Genomic DNA, 20,628 nt, shown 5'->3' on the forward strand with positions numbered 1-20,628 from the left:
CATTGTTGGGTCCATTTATCCCCCCTCAGAATCTTTCTCTGGACCTGGTTCTCTTGCGTGCTGGTTAGTATTATGACCCTTCCTAATGACACCCATCCCTTATTCTGACACTTAGTCAGGTACTGGGATGTAGCCCTACCAGACATGCCCTCAGCCATAGCTTTCACGTGGACTGGTGTGTGGCAGTCAGTGATGTTCTATGCTACCATCCTATCTCAGGATTCCCAAGTGGGCTGGTGAATCAGTCTGACCCAAACAGATCATACAGACTCTCCTCTCCAAACCACCAGGTCTCAGTTCCCATGCTTCTACAAGCTCACTGACCCCATTGAATCACACAGGATTTGTCCCTCACCTATTACACTCACATTGGCTTTATCCATGGATGTCTCTAGGCAGCAGTTTTTCATACCCTAAAAGCTCCAGAGCTCACCGTCAGGTAGCCCCAGGCAGAGCCTGTCGCCCAATGGGTGCACCGGCCACCCAAAGCCCAGGACTTGTTCACCATATGGCGACGGTGTCCATGGCCAGAGTCTGAAGCATTTGGTCCGACCTGGCTCAGGTACCCCCCTGCGGCTGCCATGTTGCTGAGGGCTGCTTTCACCCTAGCGCCACGGCCAAACCTAAACCCAATCTTTTAATTATGCTTTTTAATCTAGCCTGCTAGGGCTGATTCTTAGGGAAAGCATAACTGAGTCAGTGAAAGTTAAAACGATCCCAGTGACTTGGGCTCTTCACCGCAGCCTTCCCAGGTCATCAGCAGGGGGCTACACTGGAAGTGGAGTCATCGGCTTTTGTACCCTACCCATATGAATTTCTGGTGCCACAGACAGAAACGTAGCCTATGTGCCATAATATTGGCCCCCTCTGAACTTTATTTTAGGCAAAATGTTTTTAAAGGAATTGGTTTAAAGAAAAATTCATGTCAACCCAAAGCTGTTCTCTGTTTTTTAAATATAAAAATCTTTAAGCCAAATCCTTATGAAGATGGAAGTACTTCGTGCTTTCTTTTGGGCATGTTCTCCATGAGGTTTCCATTGCACAGTGTGCAGAAGGATCTTCAGTTCTGTTCTTGCCTATGAGCAGATAGCCCACCTTGTGAGACAGTCCTTTAATATCTCCTGAATCTGTACTTTATGTGACATACGTATTTGGGTCAGAAAAAGCATATATGGACTCATCTGCTACTTCACTCCCCAAAGTCCTCAGTAGCAAGACTGGGCCAGGGTGGGAACCAGCTTCCTGAAGCTCAATCCAGGTCGCCTATGGGGGTGGCAGGAAGCCAATGGGTTCAGCCATTATTGCTGCTTTCTAGGGTCTGCATTATCAGCAGGACACTGGAATGGGAAGCTGGAGCCAAGCTCCAAACTCAGGAACTGTTCTGTAGTATGTGGGAATAGTAAGCAGTTGTTTATCACTACTCGAAATGCCCACTCCAACTTCCTGTGTTGGAATAAAAATGATATAGAATAACCATCTTAGGAGCAAATTAGTGGGCTTGATAAAGTTGAAAGAGGAATGATGTTAAACAGAAGTCCAGGGTCTGAGCCCGTGTTTTGCTGAGCAACACTCATCAGAGCTGTATTGTCTATAAAATTAAACTGTGAAGTCTGCCCCAAATGAGAAACGAAATGTCAGAACATTTTTACAAGCTGTAGATCAGTTCAAATGTGGGCTAACAAATGAACCTTTACAAAATCTCTCTGGATTTAGTCTTCATATTTTTTGCTGAGGACTTGTGGAAATACTTGCCTTCACTGAATGATAGTATAAAAAACTGACTTCACCTGTTGTCTGTTACAAACTACTAATGTTTTCCTAATTAATAATCAACTACTTCCGGGGCTCCTACTCACTATTCTGAATGCCAGATTTAATCCCAAAGTTTTGTTGTAAAATTGGAGAAAAATATCATCTTTCGTCTTTGTAGGTTAGGAGTAAGCACATTTTCTTCAGTGTTACTTAACTACAGCATGGTAAGTTTCAGCTAGCAGATATTAAAACCAGCTAAATGAGATTACTATACTATGGGGATTCCATATGACAAAATTTGTTATACCATTCTGTTCAAGTACTTCTACACCCCAGTTATTCCTTTATGTTCCTTGTAGGCAAACTAATTTCAACAGCTGAAGGAAAGAAAGGGTAAGGGAGAGAGGGAAGAATTACAATGGAAGAAACAAGAAAGCAAGAAAGGCTGTTTACATTGTGAACTCAGCTGGCGCGTCTGCTTAAATTTTTGGTTATCACATATAAAGCCATCTCCGTTACTGAGGAGATGAAATGGCCACCATGAATCTGTGTTTTAGATACAGTACATGCTGTGAAAACCCCGTTAGAAAGGAGCCAGCCTGGCACACCGTGGTTTCAAATGTTTGAATTGAAAACAGAAAAGGTAAGATTAACCCTCTTCAGGTACCCCTTATGTAAAATAAAATGCCTTTCAAGTTGTGAAATGTAAATCTTTTATTAAAACAATTGTCTTTCCACAGTAGTAAAGCTTTGGCACATACAGTATAAAAAATAATCACCAACCATAATTATACCAAATTCCTTTTGTCAACTGCATACTAAGTGTCTTCATTACAATTTTTTTCCATATAAAAATACTGGGAACATTGATAAATAACAGGTAAGAGAAAGATATTTCTAGGCAATTACTAGAATCATTTTTGGGAAAATTGAATACTGTGAATATTTCAAATGCCACAGTAACACAGCCAGGCTGTTCCTACAGTGTTGCAGGCCAGAGAATTAAGTGAAAGCAGAAGTGTTTGGGTAACTTTCCTACTTGATATTTTGGTAAGATTATTTCAACACATTTGGTATTTTGGTTGGTTGCATATATGCTTCTCTACTGACCCCAAACCAAATCACAAATCACAATCATTTCCTTTAAAATACTGAGCGGTATTGAATATTTTGAAGCAGAACGGGCATCACCTTGCCCTCATGGATGAGAAAAGTCTCAGAGCGCTCCCAGGGTGATGATTGGAGAAGCTGTGAGTTGAGCTGAAGCTGGAGCCCTTACTTGAGAGCAAAAGGCTTACAAAGAAGCAAACACACTAACACTGGCTCGGCCAGCATCCCTGGGGCCGGGCCTTTGCTGAGACGCACGTTTGCCCCTCAGGGCTGGAAGTATTACTCTCTGGAGTCATCTCTGTCCGCCTGCACGTCTAGAGGCATGAAGCATTCAATCGGGCAGTTCACGTTCTGTTCAAATAGAAGAAGAAGACAAACGAATGATCATGGGAAGTATGCAGAAAACACAAAGGCAGGTCGGGGAGACTCCCAAGACAACCACGTGTACAAGATCATACGATAGTATTTCTTTCTAGTAAAAGGGAACTAGCAGCACACTAGACCCTGATGTTCAGGACCTTAGTCAATTCTAACTCAAATTATGTTCTACGGTACTAGATTATACCTAGCGTTTGTGAGCTTTATTTTACATCATTTTTTCAATTAAAAAATATTTGGTCCATTCAGAAGGAAGGCACCTGTAGAAAGATGCCCTACTCTGTACCTACTTGGGCTTAGGGAGAGATACAGTACACGCACTTACAGTGTTTGTCCTCTGATGATATCTCTGTGAATACTGGTTGTACGAGTGGCCGGTGGAGCCTTCAGGACCGAGCTCAGATCCCGGCCGGCGGCAGTTATCACAGCGCCAACCCTGAGAAAGTAAATGCACAAAGTTAAATGGGGATTATGATCATCTAAGGACATCATAAGTCAGAGTTCCAACTCAAGAATTTCAGCTCTACGCACTGGTGAAGCAAGAGTAGTTAATCATGAAGGGAATTACGATGCTCTCATCTACTAAGAACCCTCGTATTTTGATTTATTTACATATTTTCTCCCTCCTCACTGTTTGTGACCTTTCCTTCTTCCTGAGATATCCCTAAGTGAAAGCCCGGGATCTGCCAGCATCGGAGGCTGCTCCTGGGACAGACAGGGGGTGGGGGGCGGGTGTCTCTGCTGTCTCTTGCAGAGAAGGCCAATGTGAGGCTGGCTGTTATTTTTGCTACAATCAAGTGAGACTTTTCTCTCATCATGGAAAGGACCCTAAGCACTACAGTTACTTTCTTATACATTCATTGAAATATTTTAGAAAAATTTCCCATTTAAAAGCCATATTGTACTAATAATACCTAACACAACACAGCTAAATATCTACTTGGAAGAAATCAATTAATTTTGCTTTCAAATAAAAACTAACAGTTTCTACTCCAGAACTGTACCATTTTGCACTTTCTTTTATAACAGGTGTCACATACCAAAGGTTTGCTGAAGTGAGACCAATATCTACTTCCAAACAAGTTTATTCTCCATCACAATGCTATATCAAAATGATGACAGTCTTTCAAAGTGTTAAGGATATAGAGGGGGCAGGGCAAAGAGAGAAAGCTCAACGGTTTTTTTCCCATCACTATGAGGAATGGCTTCCTCCTCACTTAGGACACTTGCCATGGGCAGCTCCAGGTCTTTGGGTAGGGTATGGACAGGCCCCTAAGGACCCTCTTCTGGTGCAGATTAATCTTCCTAAAATCATTTTTCCATCAGCTTTTTATCCATCTTGGGTATCTGTAATTGGTTAATGCCAAACCCACCTGCCAGTGAAACTCAGTGTAAGGTAGGAGCAGGTTTTTCAAGCTTCAGAATTGGAGCACTCCTGGAGGAGTGTATGTCTCCACTGAAAACAATGGGCTAGTATGTTCCATTGCTTATCTTTGTGGCATAAGTCAATTCATTTTGGTATTTCAAATAATATTAAAGAAAGACATAGTGGTTTGTATAACACTGCAGTGGCATTCAGATTAGAAAAAGTTAAGAAGTACTGGCTTCAACTATGGATTTCCAAAGCCCCCTACATTCTATTTCTTCCACTGTTAATATCGTAGCAATAGACAATAAGCAGAGGGTAGCTGAGAAAGCCCATCTGGACTTAACATCTTCTCCCAGGGGGTGTGATCATTTTCTTACTGCTTCATCTTCCCCACCAAACAAATGTTAGCCAAACTAAGCCCTAGCAAATTTACATTTCTTTCTTGCTGGCAGATACCTACCTGGGGATGGTACTTGCCAGACCCACTCAAGACCATACTTGATTCATAAGCAAGGTTAAAGATACTTTGTCGGTTAACATCTGCGGCTGTGACATTAACAGCCATTACCACCTTCTCCTTTCCTGTTTGTCCTTTATTAGGACAGTGCTAACAAGGCCACAGAGTCACCTGCCCATCAGCATGGAGCTGGAGGCCCAGGGCTACAGAGAATTCAGTACTTTTGTTGCAGAAAAACAGAGACAGCCTGAGACTAGTAGGCACAGCAAGTGGCTGAGGCTGGCTAGGAAAGGGAAAGTAAAAGAGAGGTACTGAGGCAGAGCCTGATGTTGGCAGCTGTCAACATTGTAAGGGGCACTGTCATGCTGATGTGTGCCATGCAGCAGTGCAGCCACCTCTTCTTTGTCTCAAAAGTGCAGGGAGCCTGGCACAGTTGTTCTTACCCTCTGGCCTCCAAAGCACGTGCAGGAGCAAATGGCACCAAGATATTCCTTCTGCCACTGTTCCCCTACATGGTACATCTTCCCGTCATCGTAGCACGTTGTCTCGTCTACATGTAGGCAAAAGTCAGAAGCGCAGGAATGAAACGATGCATCCAATAATGCAGACTTCACCTAGGGCTCGGCTCTATTTGTGTCTTGAATTTGTACACAGTCACAACACAAATCCAATGTATTTATGTGAATCATCTGCGGGGAAGTACCTCTGCCCAGATCTCAGGGCAGTATTTTCAGAATCTAATCAACCATAAAGGGTTCAATGGGAAATCCTATTTTTAAGAGTTGAATCTACAGACCTATAAAGGTTCCTTGTTAACACTGCACTGCAGATAATGGTCAAACACTCCAATAAAAAGTACCCCATGATAACATTAAATCATGACATATTTTTGAAGTTTGGCTCTGCTGTCTCAAAAGAAAAGATTAAAAAACCCACTGTTCACTCCTCAAAGGAACCTAAAAGTCTCCAATCATTTCTGGAAATGAGAGTTACAGCCGGGTAATGAAAGTGGGAGTGTGTATGAAGGCACTAAAAATGATGTGTGATGACGTACGAGGATCGCATTTGAATTCTCCTTTTCCGTTCCCCAGGCACGTGCAGCTCATCATCTGGCCGTTGTCTCCCTGACGATCCCACTTCTCTCCAATTTTGTAGTTCACACCGTTGTCATGGCACCACTCTATAGGGGTGGCGAAAATCGGGGCAAAGAGTTATCTGCGTGTTTGGATTCACAGAAAAGCATTGCAGTGGGTCAAAAGGTTTTAAAAGCCACAGATCTTGAGTAACTGGAAAGTTAAAGGTCCTAAGGTCTAGGACAAACCATTTGTATAGTTTCTGTTGGTTTTTAAAATCTTGGATTTTTACCACTTATCATGTTCTAGGGTTTTTTTTTTTAAGATCTAATTTATTCCATTGCAATCATAATTCATAAGAAAAGTCAATGAATTTCATTTAAACACTCACTGCTAAGGTTCAAAACTATGGAAGGCTAAAGTAGGATGAGATTGGGGCTGTCTTTAGGAACAACAAAAGAGAAATAAGCTTTTGGGTCTGAAAGACCCTAGACACATAACATTTAAGTTAACCCTCAAACAGGTCAGGTGGCTTGTGGATGTCACCCCTCACTAAAGGTAAATAGGGAAGAGTCAGAGAATCAGGGCGGGCAGTAACACAAAACACAAAACAAACAACATCAACAACAAGTAATGGTCATGATCCCTAAAGATGAAAGAACAGTTTTAAGGAACACCTAGAAGTCACACACAGTCTGTCTTCAATTACCACACAAAAAAAGATGACTATTTACTCTTCAAAAGTTTATGTAAAAATACACAAATTCTTGCATTTTGCCAGCAATCAGATCTTCTTATATTGTAACAATGCATGTAAGAAAATTATAACATCTAAGCAAAGAATGTGTCAACTGAGCTAAACAATAGCATAAATGAACCTCTATAATTGCACCTAAGAACCTACACTGATAAAAAAATATGCACAAACTTAAAAGAATTTCTATTTTAGAAGTTTTAAAAAAAACCCAACATTTAGTTGATACCAAACATTGAAACTTTCACCTCCTAAACTTCCTGACTTCCTTTTTTCTGACAGTCAAGCATGGATGTCTGTGTTGAAAACACATTAAAAAAATCTGTTCTATTTCGTCTTCACAGAACATCGTTTCCACAGACGACCAGAGGAAGCTTATGTATAGGGTATAATGTTTAACATGTATAAGCATGAATAGCTATCAATAATATTTACCCATCCTAAGAAGTAAAAAAAAATTATAAATGCAGATACTTAATATCAAATGATAATAAAGAAATACTCTGATCATTTTAACTAAAAGAAAGTTTGGAAAATTACTCTCTTTATACTTTGAAAATCAAATATTTAATTAAAGTTGATTCTTAATTTTCTACATATACATGACCTGCATGATTTCATATATATTAATATATGTGTTAATATAAATATTACTGGTAAGGCTCAAGCTGATTAGGTTGGGGTATGTGTGCATGTGTGTGTAACTATTTACTCTTCAGTGCCAACGTGACAGTGTGTGTCTTCTAGGACTTGTGTAGTTTGACCTGTGTGGAAAGATTATTTGAGAGCACAAATATTCACCTCTGATCTCACTCAATACTGAAGACTAAAAGAGTTGTGGGGTTTCTCTGTGTTTACAACACTCTCCATTACACATGGTTCCACTGAGCTTGACTTCACAGAGTACACGTAACAGACAATTTCAAACACCACATTACCACCACAGACTTACGCGTTAATGGTTGTATCCACATACAACCCTTGGAGTGAAGCAACATTCAACAAGTAAAATTTCCCATCATTTTGTATGATGCAAAATGTTACTTTTTGTCAAACGTTTTTTGTTTGCTTCATGTTTGGAAGGACACGCTTCTGCCAAACATGCCTCCTTGGCACATTAGTGCGAATGCGTGGAACTGGAAGGGATGGATGGACAAGGCGCTGGACAATGCGAGCTACTCACTAGATGAATCGCATTTGAAATGACCACTGCCAAAGCCCAAGCATTGGCATGAGAGCTTAAAGCCAGATTCAGATAACCGCTCCCACTCCTCTCCGACGGCATAGTGGGAAACTGTGTAGGGATCAAAGCACGAATCATCTGTGGGCTGGTTCAGGCCTTCATTGACTGGGAAGAAAAGGAGGAAAAAGCAACAGAAGACATTTTATTGGTGGCATTGAACGGTGAATACTGCACACAACGTCATAACCCAGAATTGCAGCCATTCGTGTGTCAGCTGCTTCAGTGACTAACCTGCAGGTGCCACCGGTAGCAACTGTTCAAGTCTTTAGGAAGAGCCCATCTTTCATAATTGTCTTTGCTTCTAAGAAATGATCATTTCTGGCAAATTCACATTGTAGAACATGGAACAATTCTTGAGGAAATTTAAGCTAGGTAAGTGCATTGGTGGCAGTATTTCCCCACTGGCTATGCACCTAGTTCAAGTTCATTATTTAACATCTCTGCCTAACTTTTCTGATATCTAAAATGAAGGATAATAATAACAATAATCAAACTATCTTAGGGATCTTATGAAGATTATGTGAGGCCAAGAATTCAAAGCACTGGTTCTCTGACAACACAGTACTCCTTAAATTTAAGAATCATTTTTCTCATTTATCATCTTCACTTTTGTTATTGAATTTTTTTTTTTTTGCTTACCACTGAAGAAATCAGAGGTTTTGCACATTGTTACAGGATGCTTTATACAAAGCAAAAGCCTTTCAAATAGGAAGTGGGATACAGATAGCTTAGAAATAGGCAATGTCTTCATGTCACTCAAGATCTTGTTTCTTTCAATTTTGGAGAGGTGTATTTTAAAACAACTTATGCAAACAAAGCCTATCTCAAATTATTCACTAATAATTAAGTAAGCTAAACTAGCATGGCTTTAAATTCCACTGTGTATTTTTTAGTGGAATAATCACAAGTCCAAATACAATAGGTACGTGGCGTGCCTAATGTTTTAAAAGGCATCACCCTGTAAGAAAATAGTCCTGAAGAACTAGGAAATCTGGAATGTGTCTGAGCCGGGAGAACCTGGCTAGACTACAGAATATTTCAGCTGTTATTAAGATGTTGGAAAGAAAAATGAAAGGAACTCAAACTGTTAGGAGGGGTTTCATTACTCTAAAAATAGTTGGAAATTAAAATCTACCCTAACAAAAGTCATAGAAATGGAATTTTGCAAAAAAAAAAAAAAAAAGATGTGGAAAAGGAAAAGACCTTTACACACTGGAAGATTTTTTTTTTTCCCCACATGGCATTCTACTAGTAAAACTACAAATGAGAAAAAGATGAGCATGACTACCAATACGTGATCCAACAAACTCCAAATAATCTCTCTCCCCAGCTGGTCAAACACGAGTAGTCATCTGTTTAATTCACAGGAATTTATTCATTTAAGATAGCAGTTTTCATCAGATGAAGGAGGCCGGAATCAGTCACTGGTCCTTGGAACTGTCTCTACCACTCCCTGCTGCTATGAAGGAGCTGGAGCCTCCAGGGGGAAGATTGGATTTTCACGACTGCGATCACAGTCTACTTCAAGTTCTTTCTCAACCTCTCTCCTGGTTGCAAGTTGAAAAGCAAGGTAGCATACTACAGTTTTAACCGAGCTTTCCAAGAGCTGTAGTCAAGGGCCATTTAACATTTAATCGTTAAGATTTTGAATGTATACAATTAAAAAAAAAACTTTCAAATATAGACAAATCTTTTTTTTTTTTTTTCCTTTGTTTGCTAAGAATTACTCAAGAAGACAACGATGTGGTGAAAAGGAGAAGGCACAGAGGAAAAAATGTCAGGAAATTGTGCTCTGCATCAACTCAAGACTCGCTAGCAAGGACTTTAAAATCTAGCTTCATATCTGTTTGAAAGTCGGTGAAATTTTATGTTTAGCTAGTGGGAAACACTATGGGAAACCATAGGAAATAAATACTCGAGTTTAAAATTTTTTATTTACTTTATGTCAATGTGCAGCATTATTTCCCAAAGCTAAAAGACAAAAGCAACCAAACAACAGTCAAGAAAAAAGCTACCTCTGGTGAAGTCCAGAGGTGACAAAGTGCCTGAATGTGTTTACATACCAGAGTTGCCCACGGTCACGACCTCTTCCCGCACCTTATGCCTTCTCTGGTCCTTCAGTGCCTCCACTACGATGTTGTAGGTGACACCTCGGGTGAGGCCAGTCAGAGTGGCACTGGTAGAAGTTCCAGGAACTCGGAACTGTTATCATTGTACATCCAAAGGAGGGGACAAGGCATTACAACGAGGAACACACATAGGATCCTGTGTTTCTAATCACTGATTTGCGTGATTTCAACCATTCAAAGGGGAACAGAGAGGAAGGGCTTGGGATGAAGTCCCATCTTTCCTGACACATGCTCTTGCCCCTAATCTACCTATATGTTCCAGAATTGTCATGGACCCCGTCCCAATGCCAGAGACAGCTTTGGTCTCAGCTTGCTGCTGCACTCCTAGTCTGCAAGTCCAGTGGAAACCCCAGGCAGGCCCCACTTCCCCTAAAACACGGGGCACGGCACCAAGTGGGAGATGCGGTGAGGCTGGGTGATGCGGCACATCATAGAATCCTGAAAACACTTTGACGAATCCTCAAGCTCATGTCTCTAACTGAATACATTTTCCACAGTTGCAGTCAGCTTTAAAAACTGTTCTACTTTCTAGAAATAAGGACACGATAAAAATGGATACTAACATCAGCAAGACAAATGAACAGAAGAGAAGTTTCAGGTAGGGAATCAATCACGTCTAACAGCTGATATGTAAGCTTCCCCTAAGTTCTTTTCTTTTTCAGACATATTATAGATAACGCAATTCTTCAAGGACATGTGATAAAAGAAGGACAGTTTTAGATTTCTTCACATAAATGTAAATGAAGGTAGAATATTTTTCCTTCTTTTCTAGGATCAACTCTGAGTCACTAAGAAGCCTCAACTATGTGAGAATAATAAAAATGATTTCATTCTGTCTGGGAAGTAAAAGCTTATGACACTCTCTAGTACATGTTCCAGAAAACAACCATACTGAGATTAAAAAAAAACCAACCAACCAAACAAAAGGGAGTAGGAATTTGGCCTAGTGGTTAGGATGTCTATGTTGCCTATGGGTCGGCCCGGGGTGGAGTCCTGGCTTCTTCGCTGAATTGAGCTTCCCCTGATGCACATCGCAGGAGGCAGGGGATGATCCCGCAAGTACTAAGGTCCTGGCCATCAAAAAGGAGAAGTTCTCAGGCCCACAGCCTCAGCCTGGCCCAGCTCTGGCTAGTGCAGGCATGATGGAAATGAAGCAACAGGAGAGAGCTGGGACTCTGAGCTAAGTCTGATGCTTTAAAACCTTAGGGATGAAATGCACCATCCTGCTGAACCTACCAGACTTGTATTCACTTTCCCATCAGGGCACTGTTCATTTTCGTTACCTAGCTGACTCCTTTCTGAGCTACCCCATTAGAAGTAAAGAGAAAAATGAATTACCTGCAAGGGTTGTTCATCAATGCCAACAGGTTGACATGAAATGATGTACTCAGAACTCTCCTGGAATGGGGTCCAAGAGATGGTTGTCTGAGAGAGAGCTTCTTGTCCTGTAGAGGCATTTGGGTTGAGTCCCAGAACGTGAGGATAGAGGTGGTGGTCCACGTCTCCCCTGGGGACGTGACTAATTTGGAAGTCCTCATCTACATTCGGTGGGTAGGGTCTTGGTCTAAGGTTTACTGGGGTGGCCGCTGTGGGTGGTGTGGTCCGCCTAAAACCATGTTCCTCAAAGATCATTTGTTGCCCAACACTGGGCTGCTGACCGGAAGTGCCGGGAAGCTGAATACCGTTTCCAGTGTCAGGATTGGTGATGAAAGGGGTCTTTTGTACTGTGGAGGGAACATCCAAGATCTCTGGTCCATGAAGATTGGGGTGTGGAAGGGTTACCAGTTGGGGAAGCTCATCTAGCCAAGAGAGGTTAGAGCCAAAAAAGCAAAGCATGTTAAGCTCCAGGAAGTAGCAGCAATCATTGTCATCATCAATACAGGCAACAACGACTGTTTATCAATCTGATCAAAGCTCCTGGGAAATCAGCAGTTCTCAGATCACAAAACACTTTTTTTTTCCTGAAAGAAATCTTTAGGATTTTTTTCCCCAAAGGTTTCTTGATAGTTAATAAAAAAAAGTGTTAGTATGAATTTATCATACACACAAAGCTTTGAACCAGGCAGCCCCATAGAAACCGCCTCTGCTCAGATTAAGCCTAATGGAGCTAAAATGTGCAGCCTTTTCTTTCTCTCCTTTAAAAATTTTAAAAGCAGATTAGAAGAACTAGAATCCAGAATAATCACATCAGTGTCTGAAGTATGAGGATAACAAAGGCATGGCTCAATAACTTTCTCATGGTTCCAAATGGCAAAGAATGGATTAAAAACACACCTATGTTTTGTTTTAAAAATTTCCTGCAACATCATTAACACAGTATTGCTTTTTTCAAATTAAACTGGATGGAAAAACAAGACACTGTTTAGTTCCAAGTTTTAGAAATCATATAAGACAGTGGGGAGGAGTTTATCTCCCCCTGTTTTTGTTTGTTTGTTTTTTGTTTGTTGTTTTTGTTTTTTTTTAAATAATTTTAAAACAGAAGTTATTTTTTTAAAAAAAGGCAGCAATGACAGCAACGTCACTGTTCGTTTCAATATCTGGTTTGAGGTTTTCAAAGGTGAATAACAAGATTTTATATTGACTGATTGTAGGAAAGAAAAAAATAAATCCAAACCCTGCAGAGCATGTTACATCATTCAAGTATAATTTATAAATTACGCTGTTAGAAAATTCCACAAGAACACATTAACACGTAGAGAACATTTTCAATGGCAAACCGTGTGCTGTTAGTTTCTTATAACCCCGAGCTTTCTTTTTACCAGTCTTTTTCCTCCCGATCAGGGGTTCACTCTTCTGGTTGTTCTTCAGGGCAATGATGTAGATGGTGTACTCGGTTCCCGGTTCCAGACCTAAGGGAAGGCCAGAGCCATTGCGTTACGCTGGTGGATTCAGCCACTCTGCTGGCAGCTGGTCTCATCAGCAGAGGCTGCTGGGAGCAAGCAGATCCCTTGCAGCAGGCTCTATATCTCTTGAGAGGCAAAATCAACTCCCTATCCCCCCCCCCCTTTTTGTTCCATATACATCAAAGACTCTGCATTTGAAGGTCCCTTTGCCAATGACCTTACTATCAAATCTAACACTTGAGTAAGTATTTTCATGCTGTTTGCAGTGCATTCATTTAACATGTTGTCTATACATGTTCTGTGGGACATGATTTGAGAGAGATCATTGCAGATGGGTTACAAGAAGTTATTAAGGTATAGTGACCAGGCAGCCCTTGGCGGCAGTTCTGGGAAGAGTTAGACTAAAGAAAGCTAAGCGCTGCAACAGACAATGAGCAGCCCTTGTGTCGATCCAGTTCAACTTCTCCAACAGCCAATGCTATGTTCCTGTACCCCCAAATTTATAAACAAGCAGTGTCTCTTCTGGTATTTAGGAATCTTACATCAAGATGATATCCTATAAAGTGCTTTAAATATTTAATTTTTTACACAAAAATACCAGAGAATTTTCATCTTTCTCATTGAAGTGAAAACTCCTCCCTGTGCTAGGTATTCTCTCCAGATGCAAGGTCAGCACTGTCCTATTTCCAGATTTAGCTTGTGAAACTGGAAATTGCAGACAAAAACAAAAGTCAACTTCTGCCAAACCCACAGATGGAGAAGCATGGTGACAACAGTCAAAGATGTTTAGATTTGAGAAGTATCTTTTTTCCCCCCCAGGATTCAACTAACAGGTAATAGGTTTAAAAAAGCAAGTGTAACTTTGCTATGACAATAGTCCTGCAATTGTCTTTTCATGAATTCCTTCCTTTTGAGAACACAATACAGGTACTGAGCACTATAGCTCCTAAAGAGAGAACGCCTTATGAAGATCTCAGGAAAAAGGATTCTTGTTCTTATAATACAGCATCAAGATGCACTTGGGGTTTGCTAAGGACCTCATGTGTCAGTGGCAGTTCACAGAAAAATCACAGCATAAAACCAGCAATACCTGTGATGGTGGCTTCCGTCACGCCAGGCCGGGGTCGAGGGACCACTTCTCTGGGAGGGAACCCGGGCTTCTCATACTTGATGATGTAGCCGGTAATCTTGGCACGTGGTGGCTGCCATGACACCAGCAAGGAGTTGGGGGTGGTAGCCAGGAAACGGAGGTTGGATGGTGCATCAATGGCTAAAAGAAAACCAAAGTTAAGTTTCTAAATAAATGAATAACCAAGAAAATGACTCTCACATTTTTCCTTCAGTCCTTCTAAATAGACGTGAGGGAATCTGAGGATTCTGTGAGCTATAAACCCGAGTCATGGAATCTGAGGATTCTGTGAGCTATAAACCCGAGTCATGGAATCTGAGGATTCTGTGAGCTATAAACCCGAGTCATGGAATCTGAGGATTCTGTGAGCTATAAACCCGAGTCTTTGGGATCTTTCCAACAAAAGCTTCAGCCCATCCACATGATTGATTCCCTAGGTCCACTGCCTCATCTCAACAGAAAGTGTAGTTACCAGTGGAGGCATCGATGACCACAGGAGAGCTTCGTGCATTGTCGTTCAGGGTGTACAGGTGGATCTTGTAGTCAGTGCCTGGCTGCAAACCTGTAAATTAACAAGTAAAGATTTGCAACAGTCCTGGCTTTATCAGGGAGTTTTCAATCTCATGTGCAATTTCTTTAGTTCCTTTGCCATTCTAGATCCATGTGGATGACAGAAGTGAGCCACATTTGAACACTAACATACAGCGTATGATGAATGTTTGCTCATTGATGAGAAATATATTTCAAAAGCAAACCACTGGTGCACACCAAGACAGCGCCTACAGTAACGCAAAGATGTTATGGTAGAAGCAATCCTCTTGGAGATTCCCTTATCTAATTGACCAGGATAAGGGAATCTGATGGTCATTGGCTGGAATCTGCAATCAGTTTTAAAGCTTCAAATTGACACAGATAAAGAATACTCTAATTACAATTTTGACCTTTATTAAATAGTAGTGCTTGCCTTTGTAACTGCAATCATGCATTTTCATCTGACTATACTCATGCTAAGTCGTTATTCTTTTTGTTTCATGTGTATATAAAATAGACATATTTATTCACAAGCCAGTCTTCATTTCACGGGTGCAGTGGGTTCACTGACCTGTGATGGTGTAGCTTCTGACATCTGGCTTGATGGTTCTCTGAACTGGAGTCAGGCCATTGGTGGGGATGGCATCGACCTGGAAGCCAGTGATGGTCTCTGTCTTAGTTCGCCAGGTGATGGTGATGGTGGTCTCAGTAGCATCGGTCACACGTGCCCTTCTCGGAGGGCTGACATCTGCACAAGATCACAGCTCAAGATCAGTGCCTGCTCCTCAGAGTTTACGGAATGTGAATACTATCTGTGGATTCCATTTCCCCACAAACTTCACAAGGAATCCTTTGCATACAAGATTGTGGTTTTAAAAATACTTCCTCATTATTCACCAAATACACCCAAATACTATCATTCTCTCATTTTGGTTGATAAGGAAGGTTTGTCAAACTAAAACATTTAGTTACTTACTCTCTAGAGTGGTGACGACCCCCTGAGCTGGTCTGCTTGTCAAAGTGTCTTTAAGAGCATAGACACTCACTTCATATTTGGTGGCCACCTGGAAACAGGGCACAGCAATAAACAGTGTCATTGCACGAAACTCAAGGAATGTCACTACCATGTTAGGTGAATGAAGTGACTGCAAAAGAAAACCGTAAAATGGCAAAACCTACGGTACTATAAATTTCAGGATTAATCTTATTTTTTAAATTTGTTTATTTTTGTTAGAAAGGAAGATTTACATTTATACAGAGAGGAAGAGAGAAAAGCAGAAAGAAATTTCTTCTATCTGCTGGTTCACTCCCTAAATGGCTGCCTTGGTTAGAGCTGACCTGATCTGAAACCAGGAGCCAGAAGCTTCTCTCTAGTCTCCAACACAGGTGCAGGGTCCCAAGGCTTTGGTCCATCCTCTACTGCTTTCCCAGGTCATAAGCAGAGAGCTGGATGGAAAGTGGAGTAGACAGGACACAAACTGATGCCTATTTGGGATGCTGGCTTTTGCAAGCAGAGGATTATGCAGTTGAGCCATTGCACTGGCCCTGATTCATTTCATTCTTACATTATAGATGATCAACAGAATATTTAAACTAGATAATTTAAAGATGCTATTGTGGTGTTGGAGGGAGACACTGTGACATAAACTGCTGCTTAGGATGCCTGAATCCATACCGGAGTGCTGCTCTGAGTCCCAGCTGCTGTGTTTCTGATCTAGCTCCCTAAGCTGCCAGAGGTGACAGCAAAAGGTGGCTCAAGTACTTGGGGCCTCTGGCTGTTGCAGTCATTTGGAAAGTAAACCAACAGAAAGAAAATCTCTCTCTGCTTCTTTCAATCTCTGTAGCTGTTCCTTTAAAAGCAACCAGCCATCAACCTTAAACATGCTTTTGGTTTTAAAGTAAATCACAACTTACAAAAGTGTATGAAAAAAAAAGGAAGATGGGTATTAGCCTATTTTTTCCCTTTATGATCTGGAAAGTAGAAATCATGGTAAAGTTTGTTCTGCTTTATGTTTGAATCTTTTTTTTTTTCCCCCTGTAAGTTTAGCTTTATGTTACAACACATTTCAGCCCCACAGATTCTCATTTAGTTTTCTGTATGCATGTCTAGAAGGATTGTGTTTTAACAAGGGTAGCGTCAAATTGGATTGGTGTAAACTGAAAAATATTTCTTGCAAAAGTAACAGAACAGAGAAAATGTATCACTAAACTGGTCCAAGGTATTTCCACCTAATGATGTATTATAAATACACAATCCCCACCCCCAAATTATCTTTTAAAATAAGCAAATACATCTAAAAGAGTTGCACAAACCCCAAAGCTACTTATAAACTGTGTTCAAAGAGTCATCCGAAAGAGCTTAGGTCCACATAAAGAATTTCTCTTGACAGAAAATCACACTAAATGTCTTTGATGGCAGCAGAAAAATATAGAGTATCACATTGTATTTTCTACCTCATAAACCACGTTAGAGATGACCAACTCCTTTATTGCAATGAAAGAATGTAACTTCTTACCATGAGTCCCGATACAACGACAGAGGCGCTGTCAGGAGCAAGGTTAATTTCCTTCATTGGTCCGGTCTTCTCCTTGGGAGTCACCTGAACTCGATATCCAGTGAGCTGGACCCTGGGTGGTATCCACTGGGCACTCAGGCTTGTGGGTGTAACCTGAATGAACTTCAGGTCGGTTGGTGCAGGAATGGCTGTAGGGATGGTCATTAGTTACAGATTAAAGTGCAGAAAATCAGAAAAGGAGGAAACTAGTGAATTTCAAGAAGTAGAATGTTAGGTTTGGTGGGTTTCTCTGGGCAAACAGAGGCTTGGGGGAAGAAAGTACAAAAAGAGATGCAGTGTGAAAAAACAATGTTTTCTGCAAATCGGTTTTATATCCACCAATTCTCAAATAACACTGCTGGGAAAATGCCACAACTTGAAAAAACTGGCGGTTTTAAAAATGGGTTTTGTTTTTGTTTTTGTTCTTCCTTGAAAAACCAGAGAAGCTGAATTGACTTATTGGCCATTAGGATTGATCTTTCACTCGTATGAAAAGATGAGCAATAGCTCTTTTTCTGTAGAAATGATCTTAGTATGGAAAAACCATTTCACAGAGTGTTTCACCTTAAAAAAGACAGACTTATTCTTTTTGTGTCTTTACTTGGACCCCGTGGCAGATATTACTGCTAAATCTGAAGCATTCTCCACGGTACAGCCTAAGAAGAAAATTGGCTCACAACAGAAGCAGAAAAGAGAAGCAAAGAGCAATAATCTAGGTTGTCACCTCTGGGGTTTATCCTGTCACCAGGACACATCTTTAGCATTCTGTTCTGCTTCACAAACAACGCACAAGAGGATAAAGAATTGGGGAGAGTGCTTGCCCTAACGACGGTTCCCTGTGTGTCTGAATCACCATCTTGAAAGCAGATTACACGCTGGAGAAGATGAGTCGTCTCCAGCTCGTCTCAGAACCACGCTGTTCTGAAACGCACGTGGGCTCCTTTGTTTTTAGAGCTGGCTCTAGGATGCCAAATTTTCTTCCTTTATGCACTGGGAAGTTTACCACAGGGAGTCACAGCTTAGGAAATAATCCACAAAATCATCTTCAAATATCCTATGGTATGGCCTTTTTTATAAGCCAAGATACTCCAAAATCACCTTTCATCAGGTTTGTTTAAACAGCACCTCTGTTTTACCATTACTATTCCTCTGTAAAGAGAGTTTGCCCTGATAGTTTGCTATTTTTTTTTAACCCCCTTATATGGGACTCAATTGCCCAATAGAGTATAATTCATTCAGCGGGGCATTAAGCCGCTGCTCCCGTGAGCACCCGGATGGTGCAGTAACGATATACCTGTGGACTGGACTCCAATCAGGGGCTGGCTCTCCATATCACCGTGCAAGGCAACCACACTGACTGTGTACTCAGAACCCGGCCTGAGGCCTTGCAGCTCTGCAGTGTCCTCTTCACCACCAGGTGCAGGGAATAGCTCATGGATTCCATCCTCAGGGTTCGAGTAGGTCACCCTGTACCTGGAAACTTGCCCCTGTGGGCTTTCCCAAGCAATTTTGATGGAATCGACATCCACATCAGTGAATGCCAGTCGTTTAGGGCGATCAATGTCTGTTAGGCAAATTAACGGTAAGAGGTTATGTGAAAAGCAAGTTGTGAAATAAGCATTTTTTTTATAACATGCAAAGCAGTTTTCTCAGATACCATTTTATTTGCTCAATTAAATTTCAATTAACTCATTGCTAGCTAGAAAATTACTTGACATTTGCTTAGATATCTTTGGTTTAGAAAATATTTAATGTTACATCACTTTTTAAAACACAGTTGTATGTGATACCTAGAAATATTCTCCCACGGTTGGGAGAGTTCTTAAGATATTCTACCAAGATTTGATTTTTGATTTTTTTTCTTTTTTTGCATTGTGATGTTAGTCTTAAAGACCTCAATTTTCTACGTCTTGGAAGCGGCAAAGTTGATTTTCAATGTTAGGTTCCATTTACTATAGTCTTTTTTCAACTCTTCTTTTCCCTCATCTACAAAAGCTCTTGGAACACTGGTCCCAGCAGTCTTACAAGTGCTTAAGTCGTAATAGGTCCATGAGGCCCACTGCAATCAACTTTTCCTTCCGTGGTAGAAAAAGGAGGTCCTAGCGAAATATTTTGTAGATCTGCTATAGGCAAATAAGATTGTGCTGAGGCCATTTGAGCAAAAGCAATTTAAAGCACAGCAACTAACGACAGTGGTTTTACAGCTTCTTTTCACTGAAGTTCATTGCTTGTCACTGAGAAGAAAAAAGTTTTTCACCAAGGGCTCAGCTGAAGTTATAAACTAAGTGACAAGACAGTTGTTCTCAGATATCAATATAAGATACACAGAAGGCATTCAGAAACAGAAGGCATTCAGAAACCCAAGAGCAAAATACGACAGTAAAAATGGAAACCAAGCATTGGGCACTTACTGGTGACTGCAGTCTGAACTAGCGGTTTGCTCTCTCCGTTCTGGCTCTGAGCGTACACACTGACCTCATACTCCACTGTGGGCTGCAAGCCTTCGATGGTCATTTCCGTTTGATCTGCACAGGGAGGGAAGAGCAAACGCAGCACGTAATGTCATCCACTATAAAGTCATCCAGGTGAGTGAGTGTTCAATAGTAAGTGATCCATGTGGAAGGATCCTGGAAGAGTGGCACACATTTCCTCTTGGAAAAAGTTGTCTACTACTGCTGCAAATGATTCTATTGGAATAAGGTCTTACTCAAGGATAAACTCTACAATGTAATACAATGTAGTTCTGCCATTGAGAATAATAAAAATGAACTTGATTTCAAGTGGTTGCCGTAAGATCCTCATTAACAAGTATTTCATATGAACACAAAGGCGTCAGAGTTGAAGCCACCATCCGCTGCATCTTTGTGCACAAGAAAGAAAACCGCAAGAGAAGATCCATACCATTAGACAGAAGCACATATGCTAGAGCAGAAATGACCTGTCCTTAAGCTTCTACTCCAGAGTGAACTAGTAATAGTCTCGGCCTTTGAGCTCACAGATAGGGAAATTATGCCATAAGACAATAAACAGACAGTACTTATGGTAGGGTGGCTATTTATTTATTTATATTTATTTGAGACACAGAGAGAGAGAGACAGAGAGAGAGAGAGAGAGAGAGAGAGAGACAGAGAGAGAGGAAGAGTATGTGTGTGTGGGTGTGGGTGCGCGTGAATCACATCTCAAGTGTCCGCAGCAGCTGGAAGCGGACTGTGCAGAAGCCAGGAGTCTCTAGCTCCATTTGGGTCTTTCATGTGGCTGCCAGGCACTTGAATACTGCAGCCATCATCTGCTGCTCCCCAGAGTGT

General features: G+C 41.1%; 1 protein-coding gene across 26 annotated transcripts in view; it reads right to left on the reverse strand.

Moving 5' to 3' along the window:
• Positions 1-2,451: 2,451 nt before the first annotated feature.
• The window catches only part of FN1 (fibronectin 1), a 64,548-nt gene continuing 46,371 nt past the window's right edge, over positions 2,452-20,628 (reverse strand). For 5 of the 26 annotated variants that reach the window (XM_040986453.1, XM_040986452.1, XM_040986459.1 and 2 more), the window contains 15 exons: positions 19,735-19,848; positions 18,618-18,887; positions 17,285-17,472; positions 15,745-15,832; positions 15,340-15,516; positions 14,710-14,799; positions 14,199-14,378; positions 13,025-13,114; positions 11,604-12,064; positions 10,200-10,338; positions 8,077-8,241; positions 6,121-6,246; positions 5,510-5,616; positions 3,566-3,676; positions 2,452-3,213 (listed from right to left, as the gene is read on the reverse strand). In XM_040986453.1, the coding sequence (XP_040842387.1) occupies positions 3,142-3,213; positions 3,566-3,676; positions 5,510-5,616; positions 6,121-6,246; positions 8,077-8,241; positions 10,200-10,338; positions 11,604-12,064; positions 13,025-13,114; positions 14,199-14,378; positions 14,710-14,799; positions 15,340-15,516; positions 15,745-15,832; positions 17,285-17,472; positions 18,618-18,887; positions 19,735-19,848 (2,378 nt within the window). In that variant the 3' untranslated portion in view covers positions 2,452-3,141. The remainder of the gene's footprint in view (positions 3,214-3,565; positions 3,677-5,509; positions 5,617-6,120; positions 6,247-8,076; positions 8,242-10,199; positions 10,339-11,603; positions 12,065-13,024; positions 13,115-14,198; positions 14,379-14,709; positions 14,800-15,339; positions 15,517-15,744; positions 15,833-17,284; positions 17,473-18,617; positions 18,888-19,734; positions 19,849-20,628) is intronic. The other 21 variants (XM_040986476.1, XM_040986474.1, XM_040986475.1 and 18 more) reach the window with 9 other exon arrangements.

This window comes from Ochotona curzoniae, unplaced genomic scaffold, assembly GCF_017591425.1.
Source record: "Ochotona curzoniae isolate NIBS_2020 unplaced genomic scaffold, NIBS_Ocur_1.0 contig_4514, whole genome shotgun sequence".
In the NCBI taxonomy this organism is placed as follows: Eukaryota; Metazoa; Chordata; class Mammalia; order Lagomorpha; family Ochotonidae; genus Ochotona; species Ochotona curzoniae.